General features: G+C 48.4%; 1 protein-coding gene across 5 annotated transcripts in view; it reads left to right on the top strand.

Annotated features, from left to right (window-relative positions):
• Positions 1-21,086, top strand: part of PEX3 (peroxisomal biogenesis factor 3) — a 156,664-nt gene that overhangs the window by 114,445 nt on the left and 21,133 nt on the right. For all 5 annotated transcript variants that reach the window (XM_063917477.1, XM_063917475.1, XM_063917478.1 and 2 more), the window contains one exon: positions 17,135-17,205. In XM_063917477.1, the coding sequence (XP_063773547.1) occupies positions 17,135-17,205 (71 nt within the window). The remainder of the gene's footprint in view (positions 1-17,134; positions 17,206-21,086) is intronic.

The raw sequence follows: 21,086 nt of genomic DNA, 5'->3' as shown, positions 1-21,086 counted from the left end.
CCGGGGTATAAGGTGGACAGACGCTGTGTGTGTGTGTGTGTGTGCATCCGGGGTATAAGGTGGTCAGATGCTGTGTGTGTGTGTGCGTCCGGGGTATAAGGTGGACAGACGCTGTGTGTGTGTGTGTGTGTGTGTGTGTGTGTGTGTGTGTGTGTGTGTGTGTGTGTGTGCGTCCGGGGTATAAGGTGGTCAGATGCTGTGTGTGTGTGTGTGCGTCCGGGGTATAAGGTGGACAGACGCTGTGTGTGTGTGTGTGTGTGCGTCCGGGGTATAAGGTGGTCAGATGCTGTGTGTGCGTGTGTGTGCGTCCGGGGTATAAGGTGGGCAGATGCTGTGTGTGCGTCCGGGGTATAAGGTGGGCAGATGCTGTGTGTGCGTCCGGGGTATAAGGTGGGCAGATGCTGTTTGTGCGTCCGGGGTATAAGGTGAACAGATGCTGTGTGTGTGTGCGTCCGGGGTATAAGGTGGGCAGATGCTGTGTGTGTGTGCGTCCGGGGTATAAGGTGGGCAGATGCTGTGTGTGTGTGCGTCCGGGGTATAAGGTGGGCAGATGCTGTGTGTGCGTCCGGGGTATAAGGTGGACAGACGCTGTGTGTGTGTGTGTGCATCCGGGGTATAAGGTGGTCAGATGCTGTGTGTGTGTGTGCGTCCGGGGTATAAGGTGGACAGACGCTGTGTGTGTGTGTGTGTGCGTCCGGGGTATAAGGTGGTCAGATGCTGTGTGTGTGTGTGTGCGTCCGGGGTATAAGGTGGACAGACGCTGTGTGTGTGTGTGTGTGTGTGCGTCCGGGGTATAAGGTGGTCAGATGCTGTGTGTGCGTGTGTGTGCGTCCGGGGTATAAGGTGGGCAGATGCTGTGTGTGCGTCCGGGGTATAAGGTGGGCAGATGCTGTGTGTGAGTCCGGGGTATAAGGTGGGCAGATGCTGTGTGTGCGTCCGGGGTATAAGGTGAACAGATGCTGTGTGTGTGTGCGTCCGGGGTATAAGGTGGGCAGATGCTGTGTGTGCGTCCGGGGTATAAGGTGGGCAGATGCTGTGTGTGCGTCCGGGGTATAAGGTGGGCAGATGCTGTGTGTGCGTCCGGGGTATAAGGTGGGCAGATGCTGTGTGTGCGTCCGGGGTATAAGGTGAACAGATGCTGTGTGTGTGTGCGTCCGGGGTATAAGGTGGGCAGATGCTGTGTGTGCGTCCGGGGTATAAGGTGAACAGATGCTGTGTGTGTGTGCGCGTCCGGAGTATAAGGTGGGCAGATGCTGTGTGTGCGTCCGGGGTATAAGGTGGGCAGATGCTGTGTGTGCGTCCGGGGTATAAGGTGAACAGATGCTGTGTGTGTGTGCGTCCGGGGTATAAGGTGGGCAGATGCTGTGTGTGCGTCCGGGGTATAAGGTGAACAGATGCTGTGTGTGTGTGCGCGTCCGGAGTATAAGGTGGGCAGATGCTGTGTGTGCGTCCGGGGTATAAGGTGGGCAGATGCTGTGTGTGCGTCCGGGGTATAAGGTGGACAGATGCTGTGTGTGTGTGTGTGTGTGTGCGCGTCCGGAGTATAAGGTGGGCAGATGCTGTGTGTGTGGTGGGTAGCTGCTGTGTGTGTGCCTGGGGTATGATGCACTGTGTCTCGGCGCTCTACCTGGTGCAATGTGTCTCGGCGCTCTATCTGGTGCAATGTGTCTCGGCGCTCTATCTGGTGCAATGTGTCTCGGCGCTCTACCTGGTGCAATGTGTCTCGGCGCTCTATCTGGTGCAATGTGTCTCGGCGCTCTACCTGGTGCAATGTGTCTCGGCGCTCTACCTGGTGCAATGTGTCTCGGCGCTCTACCTGGTGCAATGTGTCTCGGCGCTCTACCTGGTGCAATGTGTCTCGGCGCTCTATCTGGTGCAATGTGTCTCGGCGCTCTATCTGGTGCAATGTGTCTCGGCGCTCTACCTGGTGCAATGTGTCTCGGCGCTCTACCTGGCGCAATGTGTATAACTTGCTCTGCCTGGCGCAATGTGTATAACTTGCTCTGCCTGGCGCATTGTGTATAACTTGCTCTGCCTGGCACAATGTGTGTAACGTGCTCTGCCTGGCACAATGTGTAACGTGTTCTGCCTGGTGCAATGTATATAACGTGCTCTACCTGGTGCAATGTATATAACGTGCTCTACTGGGTGCAATGTGTATAATAATGCACTCTAACGTGCACAATGTGTATAAAGTGCTCTACCTGGCGTAATGTGTATAACGGGCTCTGCCTGGCGCAATGTGTATAAAGGGCTCTACCTGGTGCAATGTGTATAATGTGCTCTACTTGGAGCAAAGTGTATAGCGAGCTCTACCTGGTGCAATATGTATAACGTGCTCTACCTGGCGCAGTGTGTATAGGAGGTTCTACCTGGTGCAATCTGTATAAGCGGCACTACTGTGATGTAATGTGAATTTGCACTATTATGTGGTCACGCCCCTTCCCCATGAAGCCACGCCCCTCAAATTTTGCGGCGCGCACTGCCTGTGCTTTACGATCTAGTAAGGTGGAGCACCAATTCACTTTCTGCCTAAGGGCACCAAAATGTCTAGATACAGCTCTGGTGCAGGGTGTCCTGCATGCTACATAGCCCAGCAGCATTGTCACCCCATCCCCCCACCTTGCAACACTTTTGTAGTGTCCAAATAAGATTAAGATTAATAAGAACCTTCATTTCGATGGGACCCAGAAAAGGACCGGTAGGACCCCAATTTTTGAAAGTGAGGGGTCCCTGGGACCCACTTTTTTTGGGGGATTAGCGCGATCACTGCCTAGATAGGGACAGTATATTACTGACTATAGAGCATTTAAAAGATGCATTTCTATATATGCGTGATGCACAGAGGGATATTTGCCGACTGGCATCAAGAGTAAGTGCGCTGTCCATTTCTGCCAGAAGAGGGTTATGGACGAGGCAGTGGTCAGGTGATGCTGACTCCAAAAGGCATATGGAAGTATTGCCTTATAAAGGGGAGGAGTTATTTGGGGTAGGTATATCAGACCTGGTGGCCACGGCAACTGCTGGGAAATCCACATTTTTACCCCAGGTAGCCTCTCAACATAAGAAGACGCCGTATTATCAGGCGCAGTCCTTTCGGCCCCATAAGGGCAAGCGGGCAAAAGGCTCCTCATTTCTGCCCCGTGGCAGAGGGAGAGGAAAAAGGCTGCAGCAAACAGCCATTTCCCAGGAACAGAAGCCCTCTCCCGTTTCTGCCAAGTCCTCAGCATGACGCTGGGGCTTCACTAGCGAACTCGGGCACGGTGGGGGCCCGTCTAAGGAATTTCAGCGTGCAGTGGGCTCACTCACAGGTGGACCCCTGGATCCTTCAGGTGGTATCTCAGGGGTACAAATTGGAATTCGAGACGTTTCCCCCTCGCCGTTTCCTAAAGTCTGCTTTACCGACGTCTCCCTCCGACAGGGAGGCGGTATTGGAAGCCATTCACAAGCTGTATTCCCAGCAGGTGATAATCAAGGTACCCCTCCTGCAACAGGGAAAGGGGTATTATTCCACGCTGTTTGTGGTACCGAAGCCGGAAGGCTCGGTGAGACCTATTTTAAATCTGAAATCCTTGAACACTTACATACAGAGGTTCAAATTCAAGATGGAGTCACTCAGAGCGGTGATTGCGAACCTGGAAGAAGGGGATTATATGGTGTCTTTGGACATCAGGGATGCTTACCTCCATGTCCCAATTTACCCTTCTCACCAAGGGTACCTCAGGTTTGTGGTACAGAACTGTCACTATCAGTTTCAGACGCTGCCGTTTGGTTTGTCCACGGCACCCCGGGTCTTTACCAAGGTAATGGCCGAAATGATGATACTCCTTCGAAGGAAGGGAGTTTTATTTATCCCTTACTTGGACGATCTCCTGATAAGGGCAAGATCCAGGGAACAGTTGGTAGTCGGGGTAGCACTATCTCAAGTAGTGTTGCGGCAGCACGGTTGGATTCTCAATATTCCAAAGTCGCAGCTGATCCCGACGACACGTCTTCTATTCCTAGGAATGATCCTGGACACAGTCCAGAAAAAGGTGTTTCTCCCGGAGGAGAAAGCCAGGGAGTTATCCGAACTTGTCAGAAACCTCCTAAAACCAGGCCAAGTGTCAGTGCATCTATGCACAAGGGGTCCTGGGAAAAATGGTGGCTTCCTACGAAGCAATTCCATTCGGCAGATTCCACGCAAGAACTTTCCAGTGGGACCTGCTAGACAAATGGTCCGGATCGCATCTTCAGATGCATCAGCGGATAACCCTGTCACCAAAGACAAGGGTGTCTCTCCTGTGGTGGTTGCAGAGTGCTCATCTTCTAGAGGGTCGCAGATTCGGCATTCAGGACTGGGTCCTGGTGACCACGGATGCCAGCCTGCGAGGCTGGGGAGCAGTCACACAGGGAAGGAATTTCCAGGGCTTGTGGTCAAGCCTGGAGACATCACTTCACATAAGTATCCTGGAGCTAAGGGCCATTTACAATGCTCTAAGCCTAGCAAGACCTCTGCTTCAAGGTCAGCCGGTGCTGATCCAGTCAGACAACATCACGGCAGTCGCCCATGTAAACAGACAGGGTGGCACAAGAAGCAGGAGGGCAATGGCAGAAGCTGCAAGAATTCTTCGCTGGGCGGAAAATCATGTGATAGCACTGTCAGCAGTGTTCATTCCGGGAGTGGGCAACTGGGAAGCAGACTTCCTCAGCAGGAACGACCTCCACCCGGGAGAGTGGGGACTTCACCCAGAAGTCTTCCACATGATTGTGAACCGTTGGGAAAAAACTGGACAGGTATTGCGCCAGGTCAAGGGACCCTCAGGCAATAGCTGTGGACGCTCTGGTAACACCGTGGGTGTACCAGTCAGTGTATGTGTTCCCTCCTCTGCCTCTCATACCCAAGGTACTGAGAATTATAAGACGGAGAGGAGTAAGAACTATACTCGTGGCTCCGGATTGGCCAAGAAGGACTTGGTACCCGGAACTTCAAGAGATGCTCACAGAGGACCCGTGGCCTCTACCTCTAAGAAGGGACCTGCTCCAGCAAGGACCCTGTCTGTTCCAAGACTTACCGCGGCTGCGTTGACGGCATGGCGGTTGAACGCCGGATCCTGAAGGAAAAAGGCATTCCGGATGAAGTCATCCCTACCCTGATCAAAGCCAGGAAGCATGTAACCGCAAAACATTATCACCGCATTTGGCATAAATATGTTGCGTGGTGCGAGGCCAGGAAGGCCCCTACAGAGGAATTTCAACTGGGTCGATTCCTGCATTTCCTGCAAACAGGAGTGTCTATGGGCCTAAAATTAGGATCCATTAAGGTTCAGATTTCGGCCCTGTCGATTTTCTTCCAAAAAGAACTGGCTTCAGTTCCTGAAGTTCAGACGTTTGTCAAGGGGGTGCTGCATATACAGCCTCCTTTTGTGCCTCCAGTGGCACCTTGGGATCTCAATGTAGTTTTGGGGTTCCTAAAATCACATTGGTTTGAACCGCTTAAATCTGTGGATTTGAAATATCTCACATGGAGAGTGGTCATGCTGTTGGCCTTGGCTTCGGCCAGGCGCGTGTCAGAATTGGCGGTTTTATCTTATAAAAGCCTTACCTGATTTTTCATACGGACAGGGCAGAATTGAGGACTCGTCCTCAATTTCTCCCTAAGGTGGTTTCAGCGTTTCACCTGAACCAGCCTATTGTGGTACCTGCGGCTACTAGGGACTTGGAGGACTCCAAGTTGCTGGACGTTGTCAGGGCCCTGAAAATATATGTTTCCAGGACGGCTGGAGTCAGAAAATCTGACTCGCTGTTTATCCTGTATGCACCCAACAAGCTGGGTGCTCCTGCTTCTAAGCAGACTATTGCTCGTTGGATTTGTAGTACAATTCAGCTTGCACATTCTGTGGCAGGCCTGCCACAGCCAAAATCTGTAAATGCCCACTCCACAAGGAAGGTGGGCTCATCTTGGGCGGCTGCCCGAGAGGTCTCGGCTTTACAACTTTGCCGAGCAGCTACTTGGTCAGGGGCAAACACGTTTGCAAAATTCTACAAATTTGATACCCTGGCTGAGGAGGACCTGGAGTTCTCTCATTCGGTGCTGCAGAGTCATCCGCACTCTCCCGCCCGTTTGGGAGCTTTGGTATAATCCCCATGGTCCTTACGGAGTTCCCAGCATCCACTAGGACGTCAGAGAAAATAAGAATTTACTTACCGATAATTCTATTTCTCGTAGTCCGTAGTGGATGCTGGGCGCCCATCCCAAGTGCGGATTGTCTGCAATACTTGTACATAGTTATTGTTAAATAAATCGGGTTATTGTTGTTGTGAGCCATCTTTCCAGAGGCTCCTCTGTTATCATGCTGTTAACTGGGTTCAGATCACAGGTTGTACGGTGTGATTGGTGTGGCTGGTATGAGTCTTACCCGGGATTCATAAATCCTTCCTTATTGTGTACGCTCGTCCGGGCACAGTATCCTAACTGAGGCTTGGAGGAGGGTCATAGGGGGAGGAGCCAGTGCACACCAGGTAGTCCTAAAGCTTTACTTTTGTGCCCAGTCTCCTGCGGAGCCGCTATTCCCCATGGTCCTTACGGAGTTCCCAGCATCCACTACGGACTACGAGAAATAGAATTATCGGTAAGTAAATTCTTATTTTTTCTCTTTCCTTCATCTGGTGGACACTTGTTACCATGGGGTTAGGGAGGAATAGGGGAGCCAGCACTTAATGAGTTTACTTTTTTAGGGTTTATATAGCTCCTACCCTCTAACCCTTTCCCAGTTTTCATTAAGGGGGTTGTTCAGGAGCGGTCGGATTTGCTATGACTGCTACTTCCTTGGAATTGGAATTTTTGAGGCCACAGGTACGAAAAGTTCTTTCCTGCCATCAGGAAGGTCTTTCAAGATTAAAAAAAAAAAGGCTTTTTGCCCAATCTTCAAGCAACAGGCAACGCAGACCTTTTTTGGGACAGGGGTCCGTTTTCCACGTCATGAGGTTTTGGTTATAGAGGAAGACAGACTAAGGCGGCTTATCAAGGCATTTGTTACTGTACTGCACCGAGTGCTGGCTCCTGACAGCTCCCGGTGCAGCGCTGACCTCCGGCTCCTTGGTCACATGACCACTCCCCATCATGTGACCACTGCCGCGGGAGGAGGAGGTCTCGGCGCTGAGTGACGGCTCCGGGCCAAGGAGCTCCCTCACTGCAAGTCCAGCCTGCTGCTGCGGCGGGCATAGGACACTGACGGCCCACTGCGGTTTCTCAGGGATTTTTTTCTTCACCTGCCTCACTGAACCTGTGTGTTTTCGGGAGGAAAGCTATTTTTTTACGGACGATCCTAATTGGATAGCCTGTACAAAAAAAAACATTGGTGAAACATCGGGAAAAAAAGTGTGAAAAACTGATGTTTTTCGTACCCGATGTTTTGTCTCCCGTAATAGGATACTGCTCTAAGACAGTTATGAAGGAGCAAGGAAAATAGGTTTCCAAGCTCCAGGATAAGTCTGTATGATTGGGAGGGCATACACTCAGAAGTTTCTTGGTTAGGTGCCCGTCAAATGTTATTCAGGCACCAATGGAGGTTGTCTTCCACAGAGAAATGTGTAATGGCTGTAATGGAAAGAGGTTACATTATCACTGTCTCTTGTCTGCCACTATAAGATTTTTTTTGTAACATAGTCGCCGAACAACTGACAGAAATGTCTCGAGTTAGGTCTGGCCATAAGGAATCTTAAAGATTCAGGGGTAATTGTCCTTTTAACCACAGGTCAAAGAAATGTGTGTTTCTATCCAAATCGTTTTTTTGTCCAAAATTCCAAATGGGAGTCCCAGACCCATTGTAAATGTAAAATAATTAAGATAAAGATAGAAAAGTTCAGAATGGAGTCTATAATGTGAGGTTAGTTATAACTAGAATGGAGGCAAATGAGGTTTTGGCATGTATAAACATGAAGTCTATCTTCATGTACCTATTTGGGAGGGCTATCAAAGAAAGGTACTTCCAGTCCAGCACCTCTAGTTTTTACAAATATCATGTCAGCCATAAAGATGATTCCTTATTTAGATGATTTATTCAGAAATTGCACTTTAGTCAGATTTTCTGAGAGCACTAGAAGTGTTGCAGGCCATGGCTGGGTTATCTATCGATATATGTTGCATGAAACACCTAGGAATTTTTTTTTTTATAAATCCAATATGCAAGATTGCATTCCAGAATGAATTGGTCCAACTATTAGTTAGCAAATCAGTTAATTACCCGAGTGGTCTCTAAATGCGGTCCTTAAGGTTCCCCAATAGTCCAGGATTTAGGAATATCCCTGCTTGTGTACAGATAGTATAAGCAAACTGACTGAGGTACTAATTAAGTATGGATATCCTTAAAACTTGGACTGTTGGGGTGCCATGAGGACCGCGTTTAGGAACCACTGCATTACCTTGTTCCCGGAGACAAGACAGTCGCTCAGGTGGTGGGCTGAATTGGAAATCTGAACAAGGGCAGGAGTTTCTTTACCCAGGACTGGTTAGTAATCACTACAGATGTCAGCCTTTAAGGCTAGGGGACATGACGAACCATCATTTTCAGGGCCAGTGGTCCAATATGGAATCTAGGCTCCCCATCAATGTGTGAGAACTAAGGCGGAAGATCTGCTTCTGGGAAAACCGATAAGAATCCAGTCTGACAGTGCTACAGCAGTAGCATACATAAATCACCAGGGAGGGACAAGAAGTTCCTTAGCCATGATGAGAAACGTTTCAGATTCTGTCCTAGGCATAGAGCAGGATCCCAGCAATATCAGCAATTTTTATTTTGGGGATAGAGAATTAAAAGGCAAACTTTTTAAGTTGCCAGACTATTCTTGCAGAAGAATGGTCTCTGCATCTGGAATTTTTTAACAGTCTGGTTATGAGATGGGGGCAACCAGTGATAGATTTAATGGCTTCCTAGTTCAACAACAAGGTGGGCCGGTTTTGTTGCATAACCAGGGATCCACTAGCATTCTTAATAGATGCAATGGAAGTTCAATGGAACTTTCAACCAGTCTACATATTTCCACTGATACCAATGATTCTGTGTGTTCTAAGGAAAATAAAATGGATAAGATTCAGTGATCACAAAATACGCGCTATAGCGCGTTTTTACGCGCTACAAGCAGAGAGGGACTCTTTTTTTTTTATTTTAATGAGCGGATCCCGTGGGATGCGCTGTCTCTAACTGATCAGTGCGTTACTGCCTATACTGTTCTTCAGTGCCTCTCTCCCCGTCCAATCGCGCTGCTCATTCAAGCGCGGCTGGCATCCCTGCCCGCCAGCGTGCTCGCCGTGCTCTGCCTGGCGCAAAGTGTATGTAGGGATCTGGCTTTGTGAGGAAGGGGCATGGCCACATAATAGTGCCAATTCACATTACACCACACAGTAGCTCAGCTTACACACATTGTACCAGGTAGAACCTCCTATACACACTGTGGCAGGTAGAGCACATTATACACATTGCGCCAGGTAGAGCACGTTATACACATTGCGCCAGGTAGAGCACGTTATATACATTGCGCCAGGTAGAGCACGTTATACACATTGCGCCAGGTTGAGCACATTATACACATTGCGCCAGGTAGAGCATGTTATACACATTGCGCCAGGTAGAGCACGTTATACACATTGCGCCAGGTAGAGCACGTTATACACATTGCACCAGGTAGAACCACCTATACACACTGAGCCAGGCAGAACACGTTATACCCACTGCGCCTGGCAGAGCACATTATACACTTTACGCCAGGTAGAGCATGTTATACACACTGCGCCAGGTAGAGCACATATTACACATTGCACCAGGTAGAACCACCTATACACATTGCGCCAGACAGAGCACGTTATACACATTGCGCCAGGCAGAGCAGGTTATACACATTGCGCCAGGCAGAGCAGGTTATACATACACTTTGCGCCAGGCAGAGCACGTTACACACTTTGCTCCAGGCAGAGCACGTTACACACATTGCTCCAGGCAGAGCACGTTATACACATTGCGCCAGGCAGAGCAGGTTATACACATTGCGCCAGGCAGAGCAGGTTATACACATTGCGCCAGGCAGAGCAGGTTATACACATTGCGCCAGGCAGAGCACGTTATACACATTGCGCCAGGCAGAGCACGTTATACACATTGCGCCAGGCAGAGCACGTTATACACATTGCTCCAGGCAGAGCACGTTATACACATTGCTCCAGGCAGAGCACGTTACACACATTGCGCCAGGCAGAGCACGTTATACACATTGCGCCAGGCAGAGCACGTTATACACATTGCGCCAGGCAGAGCACGTTATACACATTGCGCCAGGTAGAGCACGTTATACACATTGCGCCAGGCAGAGCACTTTATACACATTGCGCCAGGCAGTGCAGGTTATACACATTGCGCCAGGCAGAGCAGGTTATACACATTGCGCCAGGCAGAGCAGGTTATACACATTGCGCCAGGCAGAGCAGGTTATACACATTGCGCCAGGCAGAGCACGTTATACATACACATTGCGCCAGGCAGAGCACGTTACACACATTGCGCCAGGCAGAGCACGTTACACACATTGCGCCAGGCAGAGCACGTTACACACATTGCGCCAGGCAGAGCACGTTACACACATTGCGCCAGGCAGAGCAGGTTATACACAGCGCCAGGCAGAGCAGGTTATACACATTGCGCCAGGCAGAGCAGGTTATACACATTGCGCCAGGCAGAGCAGGTTATACACATTGCGCCAGGCTGAGCACGTTATACACATTGCGCCAGGCAGCGCACGTTATACACGTTGCGCCAGGCAGAGCACGTTATACATACACTTTGCGCCAGGCAGAGCACGTTATACATACACTTTGCGCCAGGCAGAGCACGGCTGCAGCGGCGATCAGGTCTGAATTAGCCCCAATAATCGGCCGATCTGCATTTTTGTAATTTTGCAAATGAACCTGAATAAGACCCATAGTCACTAAAACCTATTTTACCACCAGACAACATAGTTACTGTATTTGCTCCCCCCCTTTTCTCACTGTGTGCATGTTGGAAATGTGTATGGTCTCCGCATCAGTCATTTTTTTACCTACTTTTATCATTCTTTAGCATGGTTCATTTTGTCTTAAGTATATTACAGTACTAACTTGTGGGGGCAGGGCATTGCATTCAATTTGAGGATATTCGATTCACTTTGAGTTTAAAGTATTTTCTCTAACGTCCTAGTGGATGCTGGGAACTACGTAAGGACCATGGGGAATAGCGGGCTCCGAAGGAGGCTGGGCACTCTAGAAAGATCTTAGACTACCTGGTGTGCACTGGCTCCTCCCACTATGACCCTCCTCCAAGCCTCAGTTAGATTTCGTGCCCGGCCGAGGTTGGATGCACACTAGGGGCTCTCCTGAGCTCTTAGAAAGTTATAGTCTTAGAATTTGTTATTTTCAGTGAGACCTGCTGGCAACAGGCTCACTGCAGCGAGGGACTAAGGGGAGAAGAAGCGAACTCGCCTGCTTGCAGCCGGATTGGGCTTCTTAGGCTACTGGACACCATTAGCTCCAGAGGGATCGACCGCAGGCCCAGCCTTGATGTTCGGTCCCGGAGCCGCGCCGCCGTCCCCCTTACAGAGCCAGAAGCAAGAAGATGGTCCGGAAAATCGGCGGCATGAAGACTCTGTCTTCACCAAGGTAGCGCACAGCACTGCAGCTGTGCGCCATTGCTCCTCTCACACACTTCACACTCCGGTCACTGAGGGTGCAGGGCGCTGGGGGGGGCGCCCTGAGGCAGCAATAAAAACACCTTGGCTGGCTAAAATACCTCAATATATGGCCCCAGGGGCTATATATGAGGTAAATAACCCTGCCAGAATTCCATAAAAAACGGGAGAATAGGCCGCGAAAAAGGGGCGGAGCCTATCTCCTCAGCACACTGGCGCCATTTTTCCCTCACAGCTCGGCTGGAGGGAAGCTCCCTGGCTCTTCCCTGCAATTCTACAGTACAGTAAGAGGGAAAAGAGAGGGGGGGGCATTAAAATTGGCACTGTATACAGTATATTATATAAAAGCTATTAGGGACATAACTCAGTTAGTCCCTGTATATATATAGCGCTCTGGTGTGTGCTGGCATACTCTTACTCTGTCCCCCCAAAGGGCTTTTGTGGGTCCTGTCCTCGTTTAGAGCATTCCCTGTGTGTCTGCGGTGTGTCGGTACGGCTGTGTCGACATGTTGAATGAGGAGGCTTATATGGTGACAGAACAGAGGCCGATATATGTGATGTCGCCCCCTGTGGGGCCGACACCAGAGTGGATGGATAGGTGAAAGGTATTAACCGACAGTGTCAACTCCTTACATAAAAGGGTGGATGACATAACAGCTGTGGGACAGCCGGCTTCGCAGCCCGCGCCTGCCCAGGCGTCTCAAAGGCCATCAGGGGCTCAAAAACGCCCGCTCTCTCAGATGGCAGACACAGGTGTCGACATAGAGTCTGACTCCAGTGTCGACAAGGTGGAGACATATACACAATCCACTAATAACATCCGTGACGTGATCCCGGCAATAAAAAATGTGTTATACATTTCTGACTTTAACCCAAGCACCTCTAAAAATGGGTTTTAGGTTTGGGGAGAAAAAACAGGCAGTGTTTTGTTCCCCCATCAGATGAATAAATGAAGTGTGTGAAAGCGTGGGTTCCCCCGTTAAGAAACTGGTAATTTATAAAAAGTTACTGATGGCGTAACCTTTCCCGCCAGGTGGATAAGTTACGCTGGGAGATATCCCCTAGGGTGGATAAGGCGCTCACACGTTTGTCAAAAAAGGTGGCACTGCCGTCTTAGGATACGGCCACTTTAATAGGTACCTGTTGATAAAAAACAGGAGGCTATCCTGAAGTCTGTATTTACACACTCAGGTACTAAACTGAGACCTGCAGATAGTGCTGCTGCAGCGTGGTCGGTGACCCTGTCAAACAGGGATACTAGTTGGCAAACATAAAAACATATGAAAGACGTCGTCTTATATATGGGGGATGCACAGAGGGATATTTTGCCGACTGGCATCCAAAATAAATGTAATGTCCATTTTGTCAGGAGGGTATTAGAGACCTGTCACTGGACAGGTGATGCTGACTTAAAAAGCGCATAGAGAGCCTTATAAGGGTGAGGAATTATTTGGGGATGGTCTCTGGGACCTCGTATCCACAGCAACTGCTGGGAAGAAATAATTTTACCTCAGGTTTCCTCACAGACAAAGGTACAGTCCTTTCGGCTTCAGAAAAGCAAGCGGGTCAAATGGCGCTTCCTTTCTGTACAGAGACAAGGGTAGAGGGAAAAAAGCTGCACCAGTCAGCCTGTTCCCAGAATCAAGATTCTTCCCCCGCCTCCTGTGAGGCCACACCATGACGCGGGTGCTCCACAGGTGTAGCCAGGTACGGTGGGGGGCCGTCTCAAAAATTTCAGCAATTAGTGGGCTCGCTCACAGGTGGATCCCTGTTTCTTTCAAGTAGTATTTCAGGGGTACAAGCTGGAATTCGAGATGTCTCCCCCCAGCCGTTTCCTAAAATATGCCTTGCTGACAACTCCCTCAGGCAGGGAGGCTGTGCTAGAGGCAATTAATAAGCGGTATTCCCAGCAGGTAATACTCAAGGTGCCCCTACTTCAACAAGGACGGGGTTACTATTCCACACGGGTTGGGGTACCGAAACCGCATGGTTCGGTGTGACCCATTTTATATTTAAAATCCTTGAACACAAAAATTTAAGTTCAAGATGGAATCGCTCAGGGCGGTTATTCCAAGCCTGGACGAGGGGGATTACATGGTATCCTGGGACATCAAGGATGCTTACCTGCATGTCCCCATTTACCATCCTCGCCAGGAGTACCTCAGATTTGTGGTACAGGATTACCATTACCAAGTCCAGACACTGCCGTTTGGACTGTACATGGCACCGAGGGTGTTTTATCAAGGTAATGGCCGAAATGTTGATACTCCTTCAAAAAAAAGGGAGTTGTAATTATCCCGTACTTGGACAATCTCGTTATAAGGGCGAGGTCCAAGGAGCAGTTGGTAGTCGGGGTAGCACTATTTTGGAAAGTGCTACAACAGCATGGTTGGTTTCTAAACAGTCCAAAGTCACAGCTGGTTCCTATGACACGTCTACTGTTCCTGGGGATGGGTCTGGACATAAACCAGAAATAGTGTTTCTCCCGGAGGAGAAAGCCAAGGAGTTGTCATCTCTAGTCAGAGACCTCCTGAAGCCAAAATAGGTAGCGGTGCATCATTGCACGCGAGTCCTGGGAAAAATGGTAGCTTCCTACGAAGCAATCCCATTAGGCAGGTTCCATACAAGAACTTTTCAGAGGGACCTGTTGGACAAGTGGTCCGGATCGCATCTTCCGATGCATAGGCTGATAACCCTGTCTCCAAGGACCAGGGTATCTCTACTGTGGTGGCTGCAGAGTGCCCATCTTCAAGAGGGCCGCAGGTTCGGCATACAGGACTAGGTCCTAGTGACCATGGATTCCAGCCTTTGAGGCTGGGAGGCAGTCACACAGGGAAGAAATTTCCAGGGACTTTGGTCAAGTCAGGTTATTTCCCTACACATAAATATTCTGGACCTGAGGGCCATTTACAATGCCCTGAGGCCGGCAAGGCCTCTGCTTCAAAACCAGCCGGTACTGATCCAATCAGACAACATCACGGCAGTCGCCCATGTAAACCAACAGGGCGGCGCAAGAAGCAGGATGGCGATGGCAGAAGCCACAAGGATTCTCCGATAGGCGGAAAATCATGTGTTAGCACTGTCAGCAGTGTTCATTCCCGGAGTGGACAACTGGGAAGCAGATCTTCTCAACAGACACGACCTCCACCCGGGAGAATGGGGACTTCCTCCAGAAGTCTTCCAATAGGATTGTACACCATTGGGAAAGGCCACAGGTGGACATGATGGCGTCCCGCTTAAACAAAAAGCTATAAAAGATATTGCACCGGGTCAAGGGACCCTCAGGCGATAGCTATGGACGCTCTGGTAACACCGTGGGTGTACCAGTCGGTTTATGTGTTCTCCCCTCTGCCTCTCATACCAAAGGTACTGAGAATAATAAGAAGGCGAGGAGTAAGAACGATACTCGTGGATGGCCAAGAAGAGCTTGGTACCCAGAACTTCAAGAATTTATATCAGAGGACCCATGGCCTCTGCCACTCAGACAGGACCTGCGGCAGCAGGGGCCCTGTCTGTTCCAAGACTTACCGCGGCTGCGTTTGTCGGCATGGCGGTTGAACGCCGGATCCTGAAGGAAAAGGGCATTCCGGAGGAAGTCATTCCTACGCTTACTAAAGCCAGGAAAGAGGTTACAGCAACTCATTATCACCGCATATGGCGAAAATATGTTGCATGGTGTGAGGCCGAAAGGGCCCCAACAGAGGAATTTCAACTAGGTCGATTTCTGCATTTCCTGCAAGCAGGAGTGACTATGGGCCTTAAATTGGGTTCCATTAAGGTACAGATCTCGGCTCTATCGATTTTCTTTCAAAAAGAACTAGCTTCAGTACCTGAAGTTCAGACATTTATAAAAGGAGTGCTGCAGAGTCAGCCCCCGTTTGTGCCTCCTGTGGCACCTTGGGATCTCAACGTGGTGTTGAGTTTCTTAAAATCACATTGGTTTGAACCACTAAAAACCGTGGATCTGAAATATCTCACGTGGAAGGTGGTTATGTTATTGGCCTTGGCTTCTGCCAGGCGAGTATCCAAGTTGGCGGCTTTGTCTTGTAAAAGCCCTTATTTGATTTTCCATATGGATAGGGCAGAATTGAGAACTCGTCCCCAGTTTCTCCCAAAGGTGGTGTCAGCGTTTCACCTGAACCAGCCTATTGTGGTGCCTAGGCTACTAGGGACTTGGAGGACTCCAAGTTGCTAGACGTTGTCAGGGCACTGAAAATATATGTTTCCAGAACGGCTAGAGTCATAAAATCTGACTCGCTGTTTATCCTATATGCACCTAACAAGCTGGGTGCTCCTGCTTCTAAGCAGACTATTGCTCGTTGGATTTGTAGTACAATTCAGCTTGCACATACTGTGGCAGGCCTGCCACAGCCAAAATCTGTCAATGCCCATTCCACAAGGAAGGTGGGCTCATCTTGGGCGGCTGCCCGAGAGGTCTCGGCTTTACAACTTTGCCGAGCAGCTACTTGGTCAGGGGCAAACACGTTTGCAAAATTCTACAAATTTGATACCCTGGCTGAGGAGGACCTGGAGTTCTCTCATTCAGTGCTGCAGAGTCATCCGCACTCTCCCGCCCGTTTGGGAGCTTTGGTATAATCCCCATGGTCCTTACGGAGTTCCCAGCATCCACTAGGACGTTAGAGAAAATAAGAATTTACTCACCGGTAATTCTATTTCTCGTAGTCCGTAGTGGATGCTGGGCGCCCATCCCAAGTGCGGTTTATCTGCAATACTTGTACATAGTTATTGTTAACTAAATCGGGTTATTGTTGAGCCATCTGTTGAGAGGCTCTATTGTTTCATACTGTTAACTGTGTTTCATATCACGAGTTGTACGGTGTGATTGGTGTGGCTGGTATGAGTCTTACCCGGGATTCAAAATCCTTCCTTATTGTGTACGCTCGTCCGGGCACAGTACCTAACTGAGGCTTGGAGGAGGGTCATAGTGGGAGGAGCCAGTGCACACCAGGTAGTCTAAGATCTTTCTAGAGTGCCCAGCCTCCTTCGGAGCCCGCTATTCCCCATGGTCCTTACGGAGTTCCCAGCATCCACTACGGACTACGAGAAATAGAATTACCGGTGAGTAAATTCTTATTTTAATAAATTTAGAGAAACTAGTATTTACTTTTAGTAAATTTATAATCCTTTATGGGCTAAATTGATTCCAATAAGTTTTTTGGGTGAGGTTATAACTAGTAAATTAAAATCTACAGTACAGGACAATAAGTATTTAGTAATTACGAACAACAGAGAGGATGTACAATGTAAGATCACTGTGGTAATACAACAAGGTGGTCATACAGTAGGCTATATGATTCGTAGCAGAAGGGTGGTGTATTCCCCGAGCAGAAGACCAAATGAAATATAGTGACATATGAATTGCTAGCCTGGAGTTCTTTTAAACCATTTGCTGAATAAATATGTAAACATTTGTTTTTATTAGGCATGTGGACTAACCGAGAAAGATGTCACCACGATTCGGCTACTGAATGAAACCAGGGACATGTTGGAAAGGTACAGAATGGATGTTGAGAGCAGTTTCTGCTTTGAATTATACTTCAATACGTTTGTTCTAGACATAGGAGACTAACTTTACATGAAACTGCGTGTTGATGTACAGTTCTTTTTGACACTTAAAGGCTGATTCGATTGCCCGCGAGTGTGGCAGCATTGCGGGATATGTTATAGAGGCTGATTTCTGCTCACAGCCTATGAAGGCGCAAGCAGAGATCATCCTACAGTAATTGCGCTTATAAACTTATTGGTGATAGTAATTATTAATGGTCTAATTGAATCAGCCCCTAGGTTTTATAGATAGTTTTGTAGGTATTTGCCACATGTGAAAACACGTTGTTTGGTGCATTCTTCCTCTGTTTATGTTCACACTCCACATTTTAACTCATGGCATTACAGTATTAAAAAATTCTTATTCCCAGGTCAAATTTATTAACACCTTGTAACCACATAACAGTTTTAATTCTATACAAAATATGTTTAACCCCTTAAATGGGATTTATCATGGATTTCAAAGCAGATAGTAAGATAGATGAGTCATTTCTTGGTCTTCCTTTTATATTTAGTTTTGTCATGTTATATTTTTACTTTTATTTTAGAACAGTCACCCCCGGTTTGCTAGCTATTGTGCCCAGCATTGCCGTGGTTTATTTTTCCTCTTCTTCCTACTCTCCTTGTCTCTCCCACTATGGGGTCTAGGGTCTATTAATTTCAAGTCGGAATTCCCGACTTGTCGGATAAACGTCAGTTTCCGACAATTTAAGGTTGAATCCAGATTCGACCTATTCAATCAAACTGCCATTTATCTGACAAGTCAGAAATTCCTGACTTATCAGAAAACCCGTAGATCGGTGGATTAGCCGCGGATCCACATGTTTTGTCAGACTCGTGGCCAAATCCGACAAGTTTTAGCCCCGTTTCCGATAATGTCAATCCGACTTTAAAAAAAGTTGGATTGACGTTGTCAAGAACGGCCAAAACCGGTCTGATTTGGCCGCAAATAGAGTATTGCATTGTCGGATCCTTTCCGTCGGAAAGGATCCGACATGCATTGAATAGACCCCTATTTATTCATCCTGCAGTCTCTCCCTATTCCTCCTGACTCTCCCCCCATTTATTTATTTCTCACATCTTTCCCAGTATTTATTTATTTATTCCTCCAATTTCTCCCTATTTCCTCCCTTCTCTCCCCCTATTTGTTTCTCCCATATCTCCCTATTCCTTCTTTCTCTCCCCCTATGCATTCCCTTGTAACAACTTACTTGTCTATTATTTTATTTATTTATTACCAGTTATTTATATTGCGCACACATATTCCGCAGCGCTTTACAGAGAACATTTGGCCATTCACATCAGTCCCTGCCCCAGTGGAGCTTACAATCTATATTCCCTACCACATGTACACACACACACATTCACACTAGGGTTAATTTTTGTTGGAAGCCAATTAACCTACCAGTATATTTTTGGACTGTGGGAGGAAATTGGAGTACCCAGAGGAAACCCACGCAAGTACGCGGAGAATATACAAACGCCACACAGTTAGGGCCATGGTGGGAATCGGAGCCATGACCTCCGTGCTGTGGTGAAGTAGTGGTAACCATTACACAACTATTAAAATTATTTGTTTGTAGATGTGAACAGGAGACTGTCAGACATCACCTTTTGTTGTCTACATGTGTAATCTACTGCTGATTCACCCCAATCCAAGTCTTCCTTCTCGTTCTGTTGTGTACAGTGAGGAAGTAACTGCAAGTAATAATTGTGAGCCAGTGTGTCTAAATGGCAATAACATGTCTACATTTTTAATAATTAGCAGTACAGTATGAATGTTGGCTAATCCCTAGATGATTCTATACAACTACAGATGTATGTCTTTTTACGTTCTTTATATGGGGCTCTAGTAGAAGCCAGTTGTATATTCCATTTTATTAATGCGTGATTACATGATTCAGTGCTTGTTGATGAAAAGTCATCCCATAAGTAATAGAATTTTGGTCTGAAGGCCTATAGAACACACGTATGTCTACTGCTTTACCATTCTATAAAATATTATCTTCCCAAAAAGTCACTTGTTACACATCAAAGGAATGGTAAGTGTCCAAATCTATAGAGGTAAAGAGGTGTCTGTCTATGATGTGCAGTAAGAGTTCCCTTGCTGACAGCTCCTACTTCCCTTAACAAAGCTCAACATGCCAATCATGTAGCCCACCCTGGCCCAGCTTGGTCAGCCCACCCATCTTTCCCTCCAAGTTACAGAACCATACTCCTGCCACACACTATTTGCCCACTTAAGCGAAGAACTTGAATCACTCGCACTCATCTATGCAGCGATGTGCAGGGCTTATGGTCATTATTGTTAGGATATACATTAGACAGCTAAGAGAAAAGGAAAGAGAGATGAAAATACATGAGAGGGACATGAGCAGAAATATGGGGGCGAGAGAGTGAGTGTTAATGGGGCACTAAGGGGAGAGTACGGAATGTGTGGTTCGGGGAAAAAGAAAAAACAGAGAAGCAGGGCACAGCTGTTGGCCCAGCAAATGACATGTCAAAAATACTACCAATATCTAGGTATGTGGATACTATTAGCCATACATGAAAACATTACTAGCTTTAGTAGTGGCTCACAGAAATAAGGCTGCAAACAGTGTTTCTCTTACGTCCTAGAGGATGCTGGGGACTCCGTAAGGACCATGGGGTATAGACGGGCTCCGCAGGAGATAGGGCACCTAAAAAGAACTTTGACTATGGGTGTGCACTGGCTCCTCCCTCTATGCCCCTCCTCCAGACCTCAGTTAGATTCTGTGCCCAGAGGAGAAAGGGTACACTGCAGAGAGCTCTCCAGAGTTTTCTGTTTTAAAAGAATTTTATTAGGTTTTTTATTTTCAGGGAGTCCTGTTGGCAACAGGCTCCCTGCATCGTGGGACTGAGGAGAGAGAAGCAGGGCTGGCGTTACGGTTGGGCTCTGTTTCTAGGCTACTGGACACCATTAGCTCCAGAGGGTGTCGGAACACAGGTCTCACCTGGGGTTCGTCCCGGAGCCGAGCCGCCGTCCTCCTCACAGATGCCGAAGATAGAAGCCGGGTGAGTATGAGAAGGCAGAAGACATCAGGCGGCAGAAGACATCAGATCTTCATGAGGTAAGGCGCGCGGCGGTAAGCTGCGCGCCATTGCTCCCACTATACACACACACAGCAGCACTGAAGGGTGCAGGGCGCTGGGGGGGGGCGCCCTGGGCAGCAATATTCCTCACTTCTGGGCATGTTAACATGGATTAGTCTGCGGAGGCAGTAAATCCAAGAATCCCCCGCCATTTTAATAAAAAAAGCACTGGGACCGAAGCCCGCCGTCGGGTGGGCGGGTCTTGATCCTCAGCACTAACCAGCGCCATTTTCTCCACAGAAGCTGCATGCTGAACGCTGGCTCCCTGGTCTCTGCCCCGCTGAACTTCACAGGCTGGAAAAAAGAGGAGGGGGGCACATTAGCGACGCAGTGAGTGGGAATTGGTATATTATATATATAAAAAAGCGCTATCTGGTCATATTTTTTCCAGTGTTTTTAAGCGCTGGTGTGTGCTGGCATACTCTCTCTCTGTCTCTCCTAAGGGCCTGGTTGGGGTTTTGTCCCCTTGTAGGTTAATCCCTGTGTGTATGGGGTGTCGGTACGTGGTGTCGACATGTCTGAAGCGGAAGGCTTCTCCAAGGAGGAGGTGGAGCAAATGAGTGGTGTGTCCCCGTCGGTTGTGCCGACTCCGGAATGGATGGACATTTGGCATATGTTGAATGCAAATGTGGCATCTTTACATAAAAGGCTTGATAAGGCTGAATTAGGGGGGACATCAGGGGGTCAATCCTCGGATTGGACCGACTCACAGGGCC

Source organism: Pseudophryne corroboree, chromosome 4 (assembly GCF_028390025.1).
Source record: "Pseudophryne corroboree isolate aPseCor3 chromosome 4, aPseCor3.hap2, whole genome shotgun sequence".
Classification (NCBI taxonomy): domain Eukaryota; kingdom Metazoa; phylum Chordata; class Amphibia; order Anura; family Myobatrachidae; genus Pseudophryne; species Pseudophryne corroboree.
This window is presented reverse-complemented; position numbering and strand designations above follow the sequence as displayed.